The sequence below is a fragment of the Pseudorca crassidens genome, chromosome 2, assembly GCF_039906515.1.
Source record: "Pseudorca crassidens isolate mPseCra1 chromosome 2, mPseCra1.hap1, whole genome shotgun sequence".
NCBI classification, from domain to species: domain Eukaryota; kingdom Metazoa; phylum Chordata; class Mammalia; order Artiodactyla; family Delphinidae; genus Pseudorca; species Pseudorca crassidens.
This window is the reverse complement of record NC_090297.1, coordinates 28,355,520-28,377,368: the sequence shown is the minus strand read 5'-3', so window position 1 is coordinate 28,377,368 and position 21,849 is coordinate 28,355,520. Positions and strand designations below refer to the sequence as shown.

General features: G+C 41.4%; 1 protein-coding gene across 2 annotated transcripts in view; it reads left to right on the top strand.

The window, feature by feature from the left end:
• PSMB2 (proteasome 20S subunit beta 2) overlaps positions 1-16,721 on the top strand; it is a 36,758-nt gene extending 20,037 nt beyond the window's left edge. For both annotated transcript variants that reach the window (XM_067725460.1, XM_067725461.1), the window contains exons 4-6: positions 12,419-12,581; positions 14,102-14,151; positions 16,487-16,721. In XM_067725460.1, the coding sequence (XP_067581561.1) occupies positions 12,419-12,581; positions 14,102-14,151; positions 16,487-16,594 (321 nt within the window). In that variant the 3' untranslated portion in view covers positions 16,595-16,721. The remainder of the gene's footprint in view (positions 1-12,418; positions 12,582-14,101; positions 14,152-16,486) is intronic.
• The last annotated feature ends 5,128 nt before the right edge of the window (positions 16,722-21,849 follow it).

Here is a 21,849-nt window from a genome sequence, read left to right as displayed (position 1 = left end):
AAAATGTTGGTTGTAAATGCAGTGACGTTCCTGAGCTTAAGTTCAAGAAATCATCCATTATAAGAATTTTTGCCAGTATGTTAAGCAAAAATATTTGAACATGAGCTAATCATTGTTAAAGGAGAATGAACACAATTTTTATATTATGCTTTTGCATCTGCCAGCATCAAACGAGTATGCCAAATACACTTTCAGAGAATGAACTAAGGCAGGCAAAAGAAATGGGAAACCTTGGTTAGACAGTCTCATTTTCAGAGTAAGTTTCTTTTATTTTGTCTTGGGCTTCTGGAAATAAAAGGTTTGCTTCATTTGAGGCACACTTGCTTCCTTATTTTTTAATTTAGTGTGAGAATTTATAAACATGGGCTGGTTTGTGTTTTAGTGCAACAGAAGATGAGTGTATCTGAAGCAGGAAAGAACGAGGAAAGTCAGTCAGTTTAATTTAACTTCTCTGTGGTGAAGCTCAGTCTAGTATTCTGATTCTGATCAGTTTAAACTCATACTATTTTTTCCATCACAAGATTAAGAGGAAACTATTTTCAACTTCCAACATTGTACCTCCTTTTTTTCCTCTGAGTGGTAACAGTAGGTAACAGGACTGGTCCCAGCTTGTGATCATGAAGGAGCAATAGGCCAGTTTTTTCTCAGCTCCCAGAACTGCTCTCTTCAACTTAGGTGTACACAGTCTTCGAAATTAGCCTCTCTGCTTCATCTCTCTTCTTTCACTTATTCCTCTGCTTTGTCTCCAGACCTACCTGTCACCCCTTTCTCACTGGCATTCTCTTGTTTCATACTGAATTACTTGTACCTCCCCTAACCTGCTGTGTGTTCTCTCTTGTATCTCTGCCTTTGCCTACTCCAGCACTTTGCTGGTCGTTCTCCCCTGAATGTACTTCCACATCTCCAAAGGCTAACTGCTTTTTTTTTTTTTTGCGGTACGCGGGCCTCTCGCTGTTGTGGCCTCTCCCGTTGCGGAGCACAGGCTCCGGACGCGCAGGCTCAGCGGCCATGGCTCACGGGCCCAGCCGCTCAGCGGCATGTGGGATCTTCCCGGACCGGGGCATGAACCCGTGTCCCCTGCATCGGCAGGCGGACTCTCAAGCACTGCACCACCAGGGAAGCCCAAAAGGCTAACTCTTAATTGCTGGTTAAAACTCAATTTATCATTTTCCTGGGAAACTGTATTTCTCCACATATGTTCGTCACTCATGAGGGCTTCTTTGTGCTCTCACGGCAACCTACGAATACCTCTGCCATAGTGTCCTGTTGTAATTGTTTCCTTTATTGTCTTCCACATGTGAACTTAGGAAGGTGTGTTTGTATAAATAAAACCTACCAACTGGCTGACTCTTCATTCAGTCTCATGATTTCAGCTATACATTATTTTTTCTTTCCAGCTACTTCTGAACAGCTCAACTTAAGCCTCTTTCGGTCTCAGTTGAGTTTTTTACATTGCTCCTCCACCTTTCCGTTTATTGCACATTCTCTTAACTCCTCTTTTTCCCTCATCTTCTGTTCTACTATTCATTAACTCCTATCTATTCTACTTTCTAAATATTGATATATCTTATATTCCATATCTCCCCCTCCATCCCTACTGCTTCTGCAATTTTCTAACACATGAAAAAGGCTTGTATTGTCATGGGAATGGGAGCAGTTTTCACTGGTTTCTCCATGGTTTACATACTGATGTTCATATTCTTTTTTTTTTTTTTTTTTTGGCTGAGCCGCATGGCTTGCAGGATCTCAGTTCCCCAACCAGGGATTGGACCTGGGCCACAGTAGTGAAAGCCCAGAATCCTAATCACTAGGCCAGCAGGGAACTCCCCTGAAGTTCACGTTCTTTAGTCTAGGAAGCCAGTGACAGTATCGTTTCAATTCCTGTTACCCCACTTCCTCTCTGCTTCTTACTGAAATCACCTAATTCACTAAGTATACATGTCCCATATTCACCAATACCCAAATATTCCATGTTCCTCCATGTTTCTTTACCTTCACATATGCTGTTTCCTCCATCTGAAATCTTTCCTACTCCAGTCTACCTTCTCAGCTCCTTCCAGATCCAGGTTTCCATCTTTGTCACCTGGCACAATGCTTCTCACATAGTAAACGCTCAATAACATTTATTGAATTTATAATGTATTCACATTCCACATGCAAAAGTGAAGTTGGTTGGGGCATTTACTCATTTCATAATTATCCTGTGCAGTCTCGGAGAACTCTTGCAGGATTTGGTTGAGGCCTTTTGTAAACTCTATGTTTTTGCTTAAGGCATAGTCACCACTGTTATTAGAAAAAGAGATTGATGGGTTTCCTTAAAAAGGACTTTGTCAGAGAGGATTAAAATCAAGGTGCAAATGATTCTGTATTGCTTAGGCATTAGGGATAAGTAGTTCTTCCCCTGCCCAGCCCTATCCCCATCCATAGAACCATAATCTCTTAGAGCTGGGAAAAGTACTTGGTCACAAGGACAGTTGGAAGCTGCTGAAATCTTTTAGATTTTTTAAAAGTGTTAAATAGTGAACATTGAAATTCCAGTATAGGTACAAAGTCTTTCTTTAATTAAAATGGCAAAATTGACATTGAAATTTTAAAGTTATACCACCAAACCCAGCCAAAGGAGATAGCTAATAAATTCTGTTGGTTATTGGAAACAAGCTCCTGATTCAGAGTTCAGAGCACCAGTGTAAGAAAATAACAGTGGATCCATTTTATTTATTAACAAAGTTGAAAAACTGGGCATTGGCAAAGCAGTTAAGGTGTTGGCATCTATTTATTTAGTACCTACTACATATCTTGCATAGTTGTAGACCCTTTAGAGGAGTCATAATGGTCTGACGTTAAACCTGCCCTTTTAAAACTTAAAATATTATTGGTCATATAAGATGTAATACGTGAAATAGAGGACAATAGATGCTGGTATGCAAAATAGTACATTCTGAACTATTTGAGTGTGAAACTGACATTTACATATTGAATCATATTTTCACACTAATTTCCATTTTGTGGAGGCAGCATCGTTTCCTAGAAAAGCACACAAGTCTTGGGATCAGAAAGCCTGAATTCTGGTCCTGACTCTAATTAGCCCTGTGGTTTAGGGTAAGTCACTGTCCCCTCTTTGAACCCGAGTCCCCACATTTGTGAGAGGGACATTGGATAAACTAGATGAGCCCTTAGATCCCTTCTAACTCTGTAAACTGCATTTTTGTGAAATATTCTCGGTGCCAAAGATGGAATTTTAGGCAGCTTTGGCAATCGGCTGGACTAAATGAAAGAGCAGGCACTGTTTCCTTCAAAGCCCAGTCTCTGTTTAGAAGTCTGTTTATTGAAACACTGTCATCATTAGCTAAATCCTTTGTCCCGTTGGTGGTTCTGCCTCTCCTACCAAATTCCCGACCCACAAGGAATGGGATCATGCTTCACACGCTTAATGTTCCAAGGTGTGCAGCACATTGCAAAAGAAACCGCATCGTTCTCTGAGGCACCTGACTCATAGCGACGTCGTCCTGTTCAATTAGAGGTGGCAAAGGCTGGCCTGGCTCCAAAGGAACACTGTCAATTCCTCTCCTTTTCTGTGTCCACGCTCGGCAGGATGCTTCCTCACGCCCACCTCTCTCCCCCTTGCTGTGACTTTGGCTTCCGCCAGATGTCACACCGCTGCTTGTCACCGCCCAGACTCTCTTCACTGATTTTGTTGTTTCAGTGTGTTTATCACAACTGTTCTCTTGAGCTGTAAAATTTATGGAATTTCACACTCTTCTTTTTATTTTTATTTATTTTTTTTCACACTCTTCTTAATCACTACAGTGTTTCTTTTTCATGAGAGAGAGAATATACAAGGAGTTGTATGCACAAGAGTTAGAGGGAAGGAAATGCTCCATCAAACTGAAGGAAAGTTTGCATGTGTGTGCCATGTACACCCCCCACTCCCAAATGTACAAGGAAACTGAGCTCAGATGTACAAAGTGAAACTGAACTCAGTTCTGCAGGGCTCAGGGGTACTTAGGAAGTCCATTTCAATCCCAGGGAGAGGGACATAAGAGATGTGCTTATTGGCTAATTCCCCTGGCTTAAATTGTATTCCTTTTAGCAACCAAAAAAAGGTGGATAATTTATTGGCACTCTGTGGTAGTTAGTACATCTCCTTCTTCTTCGTTTTTTTTTGAGCCTCGCCTTGCGACTTGTGGGATCTTAGTTCCCCGACCAGGGATTGAACCCGAACCCAGTCCCTTGACAGTGAAAGCTTGGAGTCCTAACCACTGGACCGCCAGGGAATTCCCTGGTGCATCTTCTTGATCTTATTATTATCTAATCAGATCTGTTAATAATGCTGTCAGATCCTAAAAATGATGGTGGTGGTGGTGGTGATGATGGTGTTATTACTATGGAACAGGCATTTCACTGAGCAGTTTACATTTATTTAATTTAAACCTCGCCATAACCCCGTAATGATGGATACTCTTATTATCCCTGTTGTATAGATGAGGAAATCTCAAAATGACTTAAAGCTCTTCATTTTAAAAATAAGCTTACCTCATGTACTTTTTTAAGGGAGGAAGATATACCAATTTATCTAGGTTTTTTTCTTTTCTTCTTTCTCTACTTGTAAAAAGAGGCAAAATTTTGGTGGTATTTTATTTTAGAAACTAAAGTTCATTTTGAGTTCCCAGGATGGTTCATTTAAATTTTTTTCTTTGTATGTCAGTTAGATACAACTTTAAAACTAAGAACGTTGGCATTTGTACTGCAAACCATTGATGGTGATCCTCATGGCCATTGGACAGAGAGTGTCTCAGCTAAATGTTTAAGGTCATTTATTGGTCACTCGGATGTTTAGGTTAGTTCAGAGTTATGTATAGATACTGTTCCTCCCCTTGGGGACCTCATAACTTTGCTCTATTACTTAGACTTACTATCTAAATAATTAGAATAGTGGAGACAACCAAAGACAGATTATATCACGCACAGGATAAGGATTACTTCGTAAAAGATACAGGATTCCTGGCAATGTTATCATGATTGATTAGCGTTCACATTCCTTCAGGTTAATTGGCAAATTCTCATGTTGTACTGATCATGGGAAAGAAGGGAACTGATGAAAAAGTAGCTAGAAAGTGAGGCTTAGCACTCAGGATGGACATATCTGTAAGGGTGGAAATAGTATGAAGGTACTTAATAAGTGGTAATTTGCTCTCCAAATCTGGATGTAGGATTTGTTGTTTTTGTTTTTTCAGGCTTCCAGGAAAATGTCTCTGTGCCTGTGTCAATTTCAAGATAGGTTAGGGTGGTGTACTGTGAAGTAGATATGCTCGAAGTGTCAGTGCTTATGAATGTTTGTGACAATGAATACCTTCACCTTAGGGCTCCTTCCAAGAGTCCAGGAAGGAGAGAGAAGGAAACTGTCATATATTTCTACCATGTGTCAGGCAGTGTGCTGGGCACTTTTTATAAAATTCCCACCATATCCCTTTAGGAAGATGTATATGAGGTGTTTGTTTATTTTCCTTTAAAATTTTATTTATTTTCCTTTAAAAATTAAAAAAAGTATTATTGATGTATAGTTGATTTATAATGTTTCAGGTATACAGCAAAGTGATTCAGAGATATATATATATATTCTTTTTCAGATTCTTTTCCATTATAGGTTATTAAAAGATACTGAATGTAGTTTCCTGTGCTATACAGTAGATCCTTATATGTCTGTATCTATTAATCCCAAATTCCAAATATATGCCCCCCCTTCCCTTGTGGTAACCGTAAGCTTGTCTTCTATGTCTGAGTCTGTTTCTGTTTTGTAAGTAAGTTCATTTGTATCATCTTTTTAGATTCCACATATATGTGATAGCGTATGATACTTGTCTTTTTCTGTCTGACTGACTTCACTTAGTGTGATAATCTCTGGGTCCATCCATGTTGCTGCAGATGGTATTATTTCATTCTTTTTTATGACTGATTAATAATTGTGTGTGTGTATGTATATGTGCGTGTGTGTGTGTGTGTGTGTGTATATATATACACACACACACACACACACACACACACACACACCCCACATCTTCTTTATCCATTCATCTGTTGATAGACATTTAGGTTGCTTCCATATCTTGGCTATTGTAAATAGTCCTGCTGTAAACATTGGGGTCATGTATCTTTTCAAGTTAGAGTTTTCTTTGAATATATGCCCAAGAGTGGGATTGCTGGATCATATGGCAACTCTATTTTTAGTTTTTTAAGGAACCTCCATACTGTTCTCCGTAACTGCACCAATTTACGTTCCCACCAACAGTGTAGGAGGGTTTCCTTTTCTTCACACCCTCTCCAGCATTTATTATTTGTAGATTTTAAAATAATGGCCATTCTGATGGGTGTGAGGTGGTACCTCATTGTAGTTTTGATTTGCATTTCTCTAATAATTAGCAGTGTTGAGCATCTTTTCATGTGCTTTTTGGCCATCAGTATGTCTTTTTTTATATATATATATAATAATAATAATGGCCAATTTTTGGGCTTCCCTGGTGGCACAGTGGTTGAAAGTCCGCCTGCCGATGCAGGGGACACGGGTTCGTGCCCTGGTTTGGGAAGATCCCACATGCCGCGGAGTGGCTGGGCCCGTGAGCCATGGCCGCTGAGCCTGTGTGTCCGGAGCCTGTGCTCCGCAACGGGAGAGGCCACAACAGTGAGAGGCCCGCGTACCGCAAAAAAAAATTAAAAATGGCCAATTTTTAATTAATTAATTAATTAATTTTTGGCTGCGTTGGGTCTTTGTTGCTGCATGCCGGCTTTCTTTAGTTGCAGTGAGTGGGGGCTACTTTTCATTGTGGTGCGCGGACTTCTCATTGCGGTGGCTTCCCTTGTTGCGGAACACGGGCTCTAGGCACACAGGCTTCAGTAGTTGTGGCATGCGGGCTCAATAGTTGTGGCACACAGGCTTAGTTGCTCCGTGGCATGTGGCATCTTCCCGGACCAGGGCTCAAACTCACGTCCCTTGCATTGGCTGGTGGATTCTTAACCACCGTGCCACCAGGGAAGTCCCCATCAGTATGTCTTTGAAGAAATGTCTCTTTAGGTCTTCTGCCCATTTTTTGTTGAGTTGTATGAGCTGTTTGTATGTTTTGGAAATTAATCCCTTATTGGTAGCATCTTCTGCAAATATTTTCTCCCATTCCATAGGCTATCTTTTCATTTTGTATATGGTTTCCTTTGCTGTGCAAAAGCTTTTAAGTTTAGGTCCCATTTGTTTATTTTAATTTTTGTTTCCATTATTCTAGGAGACGGATCCAAAAAGATATTGCTGCAATTTATGTCAGAGTGTCCTGCCTGTATTTTCTTCTAGGAGTTTTGTAGTATCCAGTCTTACATTTAGGTCTGTAATCCATTTTGAGTTTATTTTTGTATATGGCGTTAGAGAATATTCTAATTTCATTCTTTTACATGTAGCTGTGCAGTTTCCCCAGCACCACTTTTTGAAGAGGCTGTCTTTTCTCCATTGTGCCTCCTTTGTCATAGATTAATTGACTTTTAGTGCATGGGTTTATTTCTGGGCTTTCTATTCTGTTCTATTAATCTGTGTGTCTGTTCTTGTGCCAGTACCATACTGTTTTGATTACTGTAGCTTTGTAGTATAGTCTGAAGTCAGGGCGCATGATTCCTCCAGCTCTGTTCTTCTCCTTTTTCAAGATTGTTTTGGCTATGTGGGGTCTATTTGACTGTATGAGGAATTTATCTTATATCTCAGTGCTAGGAGTGGATGGGCTTCTCTTGAGTGCTTACCCTGTTTATTTCATGGACACTGTGAACTTCATAGGTAATTGTGTTTTCTAGTAATTACTTTAGCATTTACTGAGGCTTTATTATGTTTTGGGTACTATGCTTGTTTATATGCATTATCTCTTTGAGTCTTCAGTGCAGCCTTTTTGTAGTAGGTATTATCCCATGTTTTCAATGAAAACATTTTCAGAGAGGTTAGGTTACTAACTTTTCTAAAGCTACACGTCTGGTAATAGAGCTGGATTTCAAACTCGGGTCTAACTGTAATGTAGCCCAGCTGTTTCTTCCTGAGATATTTAAGCTACCGTTGTCTTCATTTAATTCTAACTGCCTGTAGCATAATTTTTTTACTTACTTAGCAACCTATGTCTAAAGAAAAGTAGAAAGAGTAGGACCTAGGAGCCTAGAAAAAAGCAGCAATATTATGTGCAATCATAGGATACTGGCAGTCAACTTAAACTTCAACCAGTTCTCAGAAGTAGGACCTATCACTTTCTGACATTTGTTTAGTGATTTTCTTAATCTTTCTTCTTGTGATACTAGGCATTAGCCATATATGTATTAAAACATATATAGGGCTTCCCTGGTGGTGCAGTGGTTGAGAGTTTGCCTGCCGATGCAGGGGACGCGGGTTCGTGCCCCAGTCTGGGAAGATCCCACATGCCACGGAGCGGCTGGGCCTGTGAGCCATGACTGCTGAGCCTGCGGGGGAGGCCACAACAGTGAGAGGCCTGTGTACCACAAAAAAAAAAAAAAAACAAAAACATATATAATGCCTTCTGGTATGATTATTATTCACTCAGCAAATATTTACTGAACATGTACTATATGCTTATACATCATTGAACAAGCCAGACACAATCCTGCCTTCATGGAGTTTATAATTGGTATAAATATTTGAATAGGTGGATTGTATCTTACACATACTATATGTTTTCCTAAACACACCACAGTCACACATGTATATGCTGTAAGAGTTTCACAAAATCGAATGGCTTGGAATTTGTCTTATTCCAGGAAAACACTGTTGCATCAAGAATATGAGGAAATGTAACAGTCAAGAGACCCATCACTATGGCTTTGTCACTTTGAATGTCATTCTTAGAGGAGTAAGAGAGTGGCAGTATACAAGACTTTATTTGAAATTAAAAGAAAAAAGTGTGAGCCAGAGATCTTTGATGGAGCATTGTCAAAAGAATTTCAGAAACTGCAAGTTGTTGCACAGATGTATTGATTTAATTAGTCTAAATAACACCATTTATCTATGCTTAAGCATCTCACACATGCAAAAGTTGGTGATTCGAAGTCACAGAATAATTTATGAGTTATCTTCTATACCATGTGTTATAGCTTCTGAATACCAGCTTTGATGTGTGTGTGTGTCAGATGCTTAAGCATAAATAAATGATATTATATAGACCAGTTAAGCAATACAGTTTGCTTCTGAAATTCCGTTGACATCTTCATGTAAAAATTTTTTGGTGGTGGCTTTTAAAGATCACATTAATTGTTTTAAATACAAGAGCCTCACTGGAGACAGCATATGAGGGTTCTGCTGGTTAGGTCTCTAGTTATCTGGTTGGATCCTTAATATACCATTGCAACTTGATAAAATTGTTTTGGTTAGCCGTAAAAGGAGTATTCTCCAGTGAATGGAGAAGAGTAGAGTTATCCTCATAGCAAAAAGATGAACTTACTTTGTGATAGGTAAGAAACTATATTATTAAACCTCTTGGGGAAGGAAACCAGTTAGAATCTCCTTGCTGTATATTTCTCTCTGTTTTGCTATTCGAATTTTAACTATAAGAACACTACAGTATTCTTTGTCTGCCTGACTTTGCATTACTATTCTCACAGTTTAAAAATATATATATTATATATTTTTTATTTTTAGGTAATTTAGACATTTTTGTTGTTGTTGTTTAAAGTGGTAAGCTGTCAAAAGGAGACTGGGGTATAGCTAATATACTAAGAATTCAGGTAGCATTTTTTTCTTTCAGAGTTTGGGATGCCTCACCTCTATTATTTTTTTCTTACCATATTTCATAGAAGACAGAAAGGGGAAGGATTAATTAACTCACTTTTACACATAAGGAAACATATGCTCATAGGGGTTAAGTGTCTTGCCTAAGGTCAGACTTACTAAGAATGTAGTCACAGAATGTGGCAGAGAATTCCAGAGCCTGGCAAAGTATAGCACGCTACTTACTGGGAAATGTGATAGGCAGATTATTTTCTCTAAAGACTTGACTATTGCTGGTCAATTCTTAACCCCTGAGACTATTCACCATCTTATCCCCAAGGCAGAAACTTGTTTGCAGGTTAGGGCTACTCTGTAGTCTAAGGGAAATATTACTTAGCACAGCTGGCTTGGAATTCCAAGTAAGTACATGATATTTTCATGTGTTCTTCTAACATGAGTTAGAATGTTTCTTCAGGCTGCCAAGTGCCCATGTTAATCAGTGTTCAAAGAATACAAAGCATCACTTTTAAGACCATTAGCTGTTATTACTTTATGCCCCATAATAGGATGCATAAATGTATTTGATTTCATTTAATGTGCATTTAATCAAATGTATAAGTTTAGGGAGGGGCATATAACCATGGGCAAGGCCTGCTCACTAGCCACTATGCCAGATGCAAGAGGGAAAACACACTTTGCACAGAAAAAGGAAGACATTTTACATGGGAGTCTCACTGCTGATGCCTGGCAGCATAGACAGGCCATGGTAAATGGCCCACCTGGTATAGAAAAAGAATCATCCATTTGGAGATGAAGAGCAAGGCAGACATAGTTAAGGTTCTCTGTAGAAACTTGCATTTTTACACTTTCAGGTAATACAAAGAAAGGATACCTATAAATAGGTTATTATAAGTACTGTTTATTTATCTCACTGATAAAAATTACTTCTTAGTTACCTTAGCAGAGCCTTATTATATTAGAAAAATATTAGCATTTCACCTAAATCTACAGTTCTTCTAGAGTTACCACTTTGTATTTATGAACTTTGTATTTATGAACTTCCATTATTACTGTCTGCATTAAAAGTTTAATGATTTGGAAATTCCCTGGCGGTCCAGTGGTTAGGACTTTGAGCTTTCACCAGCTGGGGCGTGGGTTCGATCCCTGGTCAGGGAACTAAGATCCTGCAAGATGTGTGACACAGCCAAAAAAAAAGTTTAGTGATTTGACTTAAATATTTGAGACTTTCTACCCTTCCCTACGGCAAGACTTGTTTCTTTTTTTAAAAAATCTTTTCTTTTTTTATAGTTGATACACAATATTATGTTAGTTCCAGGTATACAGCAGAATGATTCAGTTTTGGGCTTCCCTGGTGGCGCAGTGGTTGAGAGTCCGCCTGCCGAGGCAGGGGACACAGGTTTGTGCCCTGGTCTGGGAAGATCCCACATGCCACAGAGCGGCTGAGCCCGTGAGCCATGGCCACTGAGCCTGCGCGTCCGGAGCCTGTGCTCCGCAACGAGAGAGGCCACAACAGTGAGAGGCCCGCGTACCGCAAAAAAAAAAAAAAAAGATTCAGTTTTATATATACTATTTTTTTCAGATTATTTTCCAATATAGGTTATTATAAGATTTTGAATATAGTTCCCTATGCTATACAGTAAATCCTTGTTGCTTATCTATTTTATGTGTAGTAGTTTGTTCATTCCATACTCGTAATGTATACCCCCGCTTCCTTTCCCCTTTGGTAACCGTAAGTTTATTTTCTATTTCTATGTCTGTGAGTTAGTTTCTGTTTTGTATATAGATTCACTTGTATTATTTTTTAAATTCCACATATAAGTGATATCATATAATATTTATCTTTCTCTGACTTACTTCACTAAGTATTATCTAGGTCCATCCATGTTGCTGCAAATGGCAATAATTCAGTCTTTTTTATGGCTGAGTAATAGTCCATTGTATATATGTACCATATCTTCTTAAGCCAGTCGTCTCTTGATGGGTACTTGGGTTGTTTCCATGACTTGGCTATTGTAAATAGTGCTGCTATGAACATTGGGGTGCGTGTATTGAATTAGAGTTTTGTCTTTTCTGGACATATACCCTGGTGTGGAATAGCTGGATCATATGGTAGCTCTGTTTTTAGTTTTTAAAGGAACTTCCATATTGTTTTCCATAGTGGCTGCACCAGTTTACGTTCCCACCAACAGCGTTGGAGGGTTCCCTTTCCTTCCAGTTTACCATTTGAGATTTTGGTCCAGTTGTCCAGACTGAGCCTTCTTCTTTTGGATGATGTGGTTGGAGCTGCAGCTTTCTTTAGCCTGTGGCCTGACACTCTCAGAGTTGTGTGTGTTGGTTTCAGCTATTAGGAACAATACAAGAACACCCGTGCTTTGCCTTTGAAATGCTTTTGTAACAGGTCTTGGTCCATGGGCTTTAAGAAGCAGCTTTTTCACATACCTTAAAGTGCTCCAAATACTCTTCTGTTCAGAGAAAACAAGCTGACCTCCCTTTACCTCTGACCACACTCTGGGTCCTTTAGATTTGTCTAAATCTTTACTTTCATCATGACTTACTCAGCTGCTGCTATTTTCTTATTTATCAAGAGTTGGAACGTTCCTATTTCCATGAGGAGAGGTGTTGGTGTTATCGCTTTGACCATCACTTTGCAGTGTCTTTCCTTTGCAGACCCCATATCATGTCAACCTCCTCCTGGCTGGCTATGATGAGCATGAGGGTCCAGCGCTCTACTACATGGACTACCTGGCAGCCTTGGCAAAAGCCCCTTTTGCAGCCCACGGCTATGGTGCCTTCCTGACTCTCAGTATCCTGGACCGGTATTACACACCAAGTAAGTTTCAGCTCTCTTAAGTGTAGGGAGCAGTAGCAGAGCCCTGTCCTCAGCTGTTTCCTGGTTTTGTGCACAACCCCCTGGAGTTGGGTGGCCAGGGCTTGAAAAGAGGATGGATCCTAAGAAGTACATGCAGGTGCCCTCTGGAAGCTTTCTCCTGTATGTCATTAGGGTTATGGAAAAGCTGATCGAACTCCCTCTTCTGCCAGATAAAACGAGGTATTGCATATGCCCAGAGCTGGGTTTTGTTTTGTTTTAAAGGAGAGTTGGAGTAAAACTATAATTCTTCAGTTACAAAAGTTCAGTTTTTTCACTCATTTTGCCCTAGTTAGGTGCTCATTAGCTTCTCAGGTGTAAAGAATGAGCAAGTAAACCAAGTGGTTTGTATGTTTGTTTTGAGCTTGTGGTGATGAACGGGTCTCCAGCTTGACAACTGAGGGTTTCTTTTCTTAAATATCAAAGCTTTCTAAGGCCATAGCCTGAGCTGTTCCCTTGGTTCTTATCACCTAATGGCTACCCCCTCCTACAAGAAAAAGCTGGCTCTCTACTTGTCCATGAACCATCAGCTTGGCAAACCTCCAGACACTGGGATGCTTTTGTGTTAAGTTCTATTTTCTGACCCCAATCCTAACCTCAACTTCAGCCACTGTGAGCAGTAGGCAGTTGGGATTCTCAGCTTTTACAAGCTATAGATGTAGCACGGATAACCAGTTTTCTCCTTACATTCCATTCATCCCTGTCAGTATAGTACGAATCTGGCTTGTTCATTCCTTTTTTGGTGCTGCCCTCTCACTCAACCTCAGCCATGCCAGAGCTCCAGGCCACATTCTAAAAAGAATTAGCCTGGCCTCCTAGTGACTGCTTCTTGATTTGGCGTCTGTCAGTAATACAGCTGATTTGCCCACCAAAATAACCACCAACCACCCCTGAAGCCTAACTGCGTAATATGTCATCCCAGTTTGCCATGCCTGTGGACAGTTCCTTTGGCTCCTATTTTATGAGAGACTCAGCCCCATCCTATGAATTCTCATTCCATTGTTAAACTGAGGCCCAGCTGGCAAAGTGAGGCTAAAACACTGGCCCTGGCCTCCTTTTCCCTGATTTGCAGCTGGCTAGGGCAGATGGAGCTGATTTAAGCCCTGGTCTAAAGGGGGGCTGGGGGCGTTGGGAGTTGGGGGATGGGCTATAACGAAGAGGCAGGCCGCTGGACTTCTCTAGAGGCAAGCCCTGGCCATGGGAGGCAGAATTCCGTCATGCTCTCCCTTCTCTGTAGCAAATCAATTTGCAATGGCTTGTGGCTGCCTGAGCATTGGGTGTGGGGCACCCTCAACTGCATATGGAATAAGTTTGTTGAAAGCCAGAAGGCTAGGCTTTTTTGTGTGTTTTTTTTGCCTTTTCTATTGTGTGGCATTTGTGTGGCATGCTGACCTGGAAAAGTTTGAAACTTAGTCAAAAGTTGCAGCAGAGAGTTGGACTTAATGTCAGCACCTTGAGTGCCTGGCCTCTGTGTTCTCTTTCAGCTATCTCACGTGAGAAGGCAGTGGAGCTTCTTAGGAAATGTCTGGAGGAGGTGAGTAGCTCCCATGGGATCCTGAAAGGAATGTTTTGTCTCTCTGTTTGCCAATATTGTTCCTGTTCCTCAGTTGCATTTTTTCTGATCCTTGCCAGAAGGTATAATAAATATCCACTAACCAGATGTGAAGTTGCTACCAGGGGTAGAGTTTGGTACATAACAAGCTTATTTTTTCACTCATGGGTCACCTTCTCATCAATGTCAATTTTATAATTTAATTAATTTTCTTTTTGGTTCATCCAGACTAGTGCTTCTCAAAATTTAGCATGTATAAGAATCATCTGGGCAGCTTGTTTCTTAAAAAAGGCAGATTCACACTCTCCACCCAATTCTGATTCAGTGGTCCTGGTGTAGATCTTGAGAATATTTTAACCAGCAGTCCCAAATGATTTTGCTGCAGGTGGTAACTGGAGCCATACTTTAAGAACTATTGTACTAGATTTTATACCTGCTCTATTTTTGTGCTACCTGGAGTTGTCATAAAGTCTGCTTCCTTGGGGACTTCCCTGGTGGTGCAGTGGTTAAGAATCCGCCTGCCAACTCAGGGGACATGGGTTTGATCCCTGGTCTGGGAAGATCCCACATGCTGTGGAGCAACTAAGTCCGTGTGCCACAACTACTGAGCCTGCACTGTAGAGCCCGTGAGCCACAACTGCTGAGCCCGCGAGCCACAGCTACTGAAGTCCTTGTGCCTAGAACCCCTGCTCTTCAACGAAGAGTAGCCCCCACTCGCTGCAACTAGAGAGAGCCTGCATACAGCAACGAAGACCAAATGAAGCCCAAAAAAAAAAAAAAAGTCTGTTCCCTTAATAGTACATAAGTTTGGGAGGGAAAGCCTCCGCTGGGAATTCAGGAGGCCATAGAAGGTAACTAAGAGGCTTTGGGCAGTAGAGGAGAGCAGCCCTTAGTTTATGAGGCCAGGAACACAGGCCCTGCCCATTCCAATACTACTCCTAGGAGTCTAAGGCTCTGGGGTATGAATGGAAGATGAGGAGGAAAAGAAAGCAGCTCCTGTAGGCTTTTTAATTTTTACTGTTCTTGTAGCCTAAGGATGAACTTGAATTCGTGGTCTAATGAGAAGAGAGTAGGAGGTTGAGAGCAGGTGGTAGCATTGGACAGTAATGTCAGTTTGCCTCTTAAACAAGCCTGTCATTTTCAGTCCATAGTGCCCCTTTTTCCTCTTGTTTGTAAATCCCCTTTCCAAAGCAGAAGCTGAGAATAAACTCATGTGCTTTTCTTATTAACCATTCAGCCACGAGGCCGTATTAGTCCAGCAGCCCCAAGTGTTGCAAGGGGCTGCCCGGAAGAAGCCACTGGAATATAGAATGCTTTGAGACTTTATTCCTCAAGGATCCTAAATATGATTATTTTATAAACCCACATTTCCTTATTGTCACCTTTTCTTGATCTTGGAGCTGGTTTCTGGACACAGGAGTCATCAGCCAGAGAGGACTGTAGAAATGGAAATGGTTGTTGCTGTCCAGTCCTCATCTGTAAAGGAGATGGGAAACATCAAGAGAGAGAGGGCTTAGGCCTGGAGAGGTGTACATGTCCAGGATATGCCCCTAAGGGAGCACATGGAGCTTTGTGCCTTCTATCTAGAGATTAAGTGAGGTGTCCAGGAAGAGTCGCCCACAGAAGCAAAGATTTCCTCCAGCTGTGTTTCTCAATAATCTCCAGCCAGGTTAATGGGGGCCGTCTGGTTTTATGCACATAGACCACAGCTCCTTTGGAATAGCCTCTCAAGCAGAGAGTCTCATGAAAGCCCAGAGGTGTTTCTTTAATGACAGGTTAGCTTGTATTGGAGGAGACAGAAGCAGGAGTTGTTCCAAGAGTAGTTCTGAGGCCATCCTTCCCACCACCCCCCCAGCTATACACACAAACACATACACATCTGGTCCTTATAATGTGGGCGGGTGACTGGAGCAAACTGTTGGGACCTAGGAGTACATGGCTTTGGTCCAAAGCTTATTCCTAGGGCAGTCGCTCCTTGGTTGGCTTGTTACCTTGAGACACTTTAAAAGAGAAGTCTGTGTTTACCAGGCTAATTAGTGGCAAATTGTGAGGAATAGAGCATTAGATTGTCTCATTCTTCATCAGCTGACTGACCAGAGTCAAGCCCTCAGCTCTTGCTCACTACCTTCCAGTCAGCCTCCACCTGCAGTTTGGGCTTTCCTCAGTGTCCTAGTACCAACTGCCTCCAATAGGATACCAGCGGCACAAAAGCAGAGATTATTATCTGCTTATATGCCCAGTGCCTAGAACAGAGCCTGGACCACAGTTAGTTCTCAATAAAAACTTGTTGACTGATTTCCTTCATGTTTCTCTGCAGCTCCAGAAACGCTTCATTCTGAATCTGCCAGCCTTCAGCGTTCGAATCATTGACAAGAATGGCATCCACGACCTGGACAACATTTCCTTCCCTAAACAGGGCTCCTAACGTCATGCCCTCCCTCCCACTTGCCAGGGAACTTTTTTTGATGGGCTCCTTTATTTTTTTCTACTGTTTTGACGTGTGCTCTCCATAGATGGTTATTTCAGAATAAAGCTGACTATGGATAAATTGAGTGCTCTGGGTTGAGTCTCAGTTTACCTAACATCACCTCAGGAAGGAAGTGGAGGGAGGATTACCTGCATTGGACTTTTTGCCAGGACTGTCTTTCCTCCTGCCCCTTTCCCTTCATTAATGCTCTGATTGCCCTTTAGCAGCTGACAGCTTGCTTGCTAATGTTTCATTCCCTCTAAAGCAGTGGTTCTTTATTGCCCCTAAGCTTAAACATTTTTAACTTAATTAATTTGAATAAGTAATACATGTACCTATAGATTGACATATATACACTAATATGTATAAAATAAGTAACTAATAAAAACCAGGTGGATAGCACAGAGAACTCTACTTCACTTTGCTGTACAGTAGAAACTAACACAACATTGTAAAACAACTATACCCCAATTAAAAAAAAAAAAAGAAAGAAACATAAATAAAAAGTAAAACTGTAAAACGTCTAGAAGAACCCTCCCCCCCCAAAAAAAATTGTTATTGGGCCATTTAAAAAAAAAATGTAAACAGTACAAAAACACACAGTAAAAATGTTTCTCCCATCCCTATAATTTAATCACCTTCTTCCCTTCCCAGAGGAAACTTCAGCTACTAATTTCTTATCTAACCTTTAAGAGATATGCTGTTCTTGTATAAAATATGTGCATGCCCACGTCCCTTTTAAAAAATATTCTTAAATGTTCTGCATATTGCTTTTTTTCATTTAACACTGTGTTGGAGATTGTTTTTCTATCAGTACCTAAATAACTACCTTATTGTTGACAGTTGGATAATATTCCATGAAATTGGTGTACTCTAGGTCGTTAACCAGGTATCTGTTTTACTTCCTAACCTAGCTTTTTGGAAATGAGTAATGTAGATGTTTTTCGATTGGTGCCACTAAAACAGTGGTTCTCAACCAGATGTATGTATGAGTCACCTGGGGAGTTTTCTTTTTTAGTCTACATGATTAGGCTGCATTCACTCCCGGATTCTAACAAACAGGTTTGGGGCCTAAACTAGGAATATTTTTTTAAAGCTTCTAATCTTAGGTGATGATAGAGAACCACCAGATTGAAGCTTTTTTGGAGCAGTGGTCCTCAAACTTTAGCATGCATCCCAGCTTCCTTACAAACACAGCTTGCTGGGTCCTACTCCTATAGTTTAGGGTGTGGCCTGAGATCTTACATTTCTGATATTTCCAATTGATGCTGATGCTGCTGGTCTGGGAACCATACTGTGAGCACCATTTGGTCTTAAACTAAGGTAAGCCCTACTTTATTCCATTCTGTGCTACTCGTAATACCACATACAATAGGTTTTGGGTTTATCTGAGGCGAAATATACCATCTCTCTAAGATACTCCGTATAGATCAGCCCATTTGTATTAACAGTATTGGATTAATATCAAATTGAATGTCGTACACTTTTTAATACACCAATGGTAAATGCTAATCATTTACCAATGGCAAGCTAATCATTGACTAAATGGGCAAAAGAGATGATTCACATGACCACAGCTGGTTCATCATCAAACACCACCATCAGTATGCATAGGTGTGGGCTTTGGGCTAGATTCCTGAATCTCTTTCCAAGGCATCTATTTTAAAACTCCACAGGTGATTCTTAGGCTTGCCCCAGTTGAGTGCCACTACTAAGGCATGAGCAGTCCTGCTTCACGGTTTTCCCATCTGTAGAATGGTTAAAATTGTATGAGGATTCCATGTGCAAATATAAAGCATTTGGAACAGGGCCTGGTATGGGGTAAGTGCTCAATAAGTACGTAATTATTGATAAACTTGTTATTCTGCATCCAAGCCTCACGAGGAATGAAATTGTTCTCTGCCTTTGAATATAAGTGTCCCCAGGGCAGTCTCATAGGCAAGCCCACCAGCCCACCCTGACTTCCAGTCTGTTTTCTCCAATCTAGATCTCTTTTCTGAGCTCAAGATACACTTAATTCTAGGTATCTCACCCTCTAGTCATAGGGACATCAAACTCAGCATGTCTAAATCTAAGCCTTACCATCAGCCCCCAGCTCCCAAGTGCCCAAGCCAGAAACCTAGGCATCATTTATCTTTGATAAGCTTATTTTGGAATAAATTTGGTTTTGCAGAAAAGTTGCAAAGATAACACAGAGTTTCCTTATACCCCTCACCTAGTTTCCCCTGATGTTAACATGTTAACATTTGTAAAAACTAAGAAGCCAACATTGGTTGGCACATTAGTATTGATATTAACTAAACTCCAGCCTTTATTCAGATTTCACTGATTTTTCCACTAACGTCCTTTTTCTGTTCTAGGATATGATCCAGGATACCATATTGCATTTAGCTGGGCATCATTTTTGATGCCTTCTTTATCTCCAACCTTCACATAGTCACCAAGTTCTGGCAGTTTTACTTCCTAAATCTTTTTTTATTATTATTAATTTTTGTTGGAGTATGCTTGCTTTACCTTCCTAAATCTTTTAATGAAAATCTCCATCTCCATTATCTCAATTCCCCGACCAGGGATTGAACCCAGGCCATGGCAGTGAAAGCCTGGAATCCTAACCACTAAGCCACCAGGGAACTCCCTTGGATTTTTTTTTTCCCCCATTTATTTATTTATTTATGGCTGCATTGGGTCTTTGTTGCTGTGCGCAGGCTTTCTCTAGTTGTGTCAAGCAGGGGCTACTCTTCATTGCGGTGTGCGGGCCTGTCATTGTGGTGGCTTCTCTTGTTGTGGAGCACGGGCTCTAGGCACACAGGCTCAGTAGTCGTGGCTTGCGGGCTCTAGAGTGCAGGCTCAGTAGTTGTGGCGCACGGGCTTAGTTGCTCCGTGGCATGTGGGATCTTCCCAGATAAGGGCTCGAACCTGTGTCCCCTGCATTGGCAGGCGGGTTCTTAACCACTGCGCCACAAGGGAAGTCCCTCTTGGACTATTTTAACAGCTTCCTAACTTCTCTCTACTTCTTTTTTTTTTTTTTTTTTGGCGGTACGTGGGCCTCTCACTGTTGTGGCCTCTCCCGCTGCAGAGCACAGGCTCCGGATGCACAGTCTCAGCGGCCATGGCTCGTGGGCCTAGCCGCTCCGTGGCATGTGGGATCCTCCTGGACTGGGGCACGAACCCGTGTCCCCTGCATCGGCAGGCGGACTCTCAACCACTGCGCCACCAGGGAAGCTCTCTCTACTTTTAATCTCCTCCCTCTCCAGTTTTTCCTCTGTACTCGAAAAATTGGATCATCCATTCCTCTCCTCACTTAAAACTTTTCTGATGGTTTTCCATTGCTTATAGAATAAAGCCTACCTTTTTGGTTTGACATGCTAAACATTTCATAATCCTTTACCAACCCAGGTCCCCAATTTCCTTTCCCTCTTCTGTACCTCATAAAGCCATGACCCAACTGAATTGATATGGCCTCGGCATACATTTTTTACTTCACGCCTGTATATATATATATATATACCTACTGTAAGAAGGGTAAGCATTGCTTCCTGGAACTTTTCTTACAGGTATGTATATATGTATGACTGAGTCGTGATGTAGTGCACTCTGATATTTTCTAATCTGTTTTCTTCTACCAGATTTTGTTAATGCCAGCTATGTCCTAAATCAATTTCAAGTTTGAAAAACACTGGGAATGCACTGATGCTTTAACACTCCTGGCCAAACACTGCTCAGAATGGTCTCCCGATTGGTTCCCATCTGCTTTCAGGTGATTAATACACTGAAAACAATTTATTCCTTCCCAGGCTTGAGGTGAGAGGGGATAGGTTGGAGAAGAGAGCACCTGTTTTGCCTCAGGGTAGGGAAGCTTAGCTCTGACTAGTGAAGAGGTTAGGGAGGCTGACAAGGAACCCTTAAGAGATGGAAGAGGGTGCTGAAATAGTTTAAGTGCCATGTGTCTTACCTCATTTAATCCCTTCAACTTCCCATAGTGTAAAATAATTTTAGTAGTAGAATGTCTCTTGCAGGCCCAGGGCTTTCGTTAAAGCAGAACATACTTTCAGCCTTTACTCCAATCCTCCTTTCATATGTGTGGGCTGAGGCAGGGAAACTTCTTGGGAGAAGAAATCACATCTTTGGACCTTTCCCCTGGGCGATGACGCCCAGACCTTTCATTTCTGCAAAACACCTGATCATCTGTCTCTGGCAGCACACCTACAAAGAACTGGGGGAAGAGAATTCCAGGCAAAGAGAACAGGTAAGTGCAGTGGCCCTGAGGCATAAAAGTGGTAATTTGAGGAACAGAAAGGAAACCAGTGTGGCTAGAGCAAAGTGAGTGATGAAGAGAATAGTTTAAGATATGGTTGAGGACGTAGGCAAAGTTTGGATTGTTGCAGGGCTTTAGTATGAAGGTGTACCAGTGAAAACAGAGGGACCAGTCGGAAGACTATTGTAAGAGTCTCGAGGACTAGGGTGGTAGCACAGGAGATAGAAAAGGATGTGGACTTTCTAATGGATTGGGTGTAGGGAAAGAATCAAATATGACTCCCTAATTTCTGGCTTGAGCAACTGGGTCAGGAAGGTGGCGAGGTCAAGATTTGAGTACTTGAGTCAAGTACTCTTTTTTTTTTTTTTTTTTGGCTGTACGCGGGCCTCTCACTGTTGTGGCCTCTCCTGTTGCAGAACGCAGGCTCAGCGGCCATGGCTCACGGGCGCAGCCGCTCCGCGGCATGTGGGATCTTCACTGACCGGGGCACGAACCCGTGTCCCCTGCATCGGCAGGCGGACTCTCAACCACTGCGCCACCAGGGATGCCCAAGTACTCCATTTTGGACATAAATAGAAGAGAGAATTTCAGAGAAGAGCAAGTGGTCAGCCATGTCAAATGCTGCTAAGTCCAGAAAAAGGGCCTTTGGGTTTGACATGTGGCCATCGAGGACCTTGCTGAGTGGATTTCCATAGGCTGGTAGGGATAGAAGACAGATTAAAGTGGTTGAGGAGTGAATTGGGAGTGGGTGAGGAAATGGAGGTAGGGGTGTAGCAATCTTTTAAAAACTCTCCAGGTAGGTTAAGAAAAAAAAAAAAAAAACTCTCCAACTGCAAAAGAAGTAAATGGAGAAAGGATTTATGTTTTGTAAGGTGAGAGATCATAGAATATGTGTCCTTTGGGGAACGATTTAGTATAGATGATTCAGTAGAGAGGGAGAGAATAAAGGTGCAGGAAA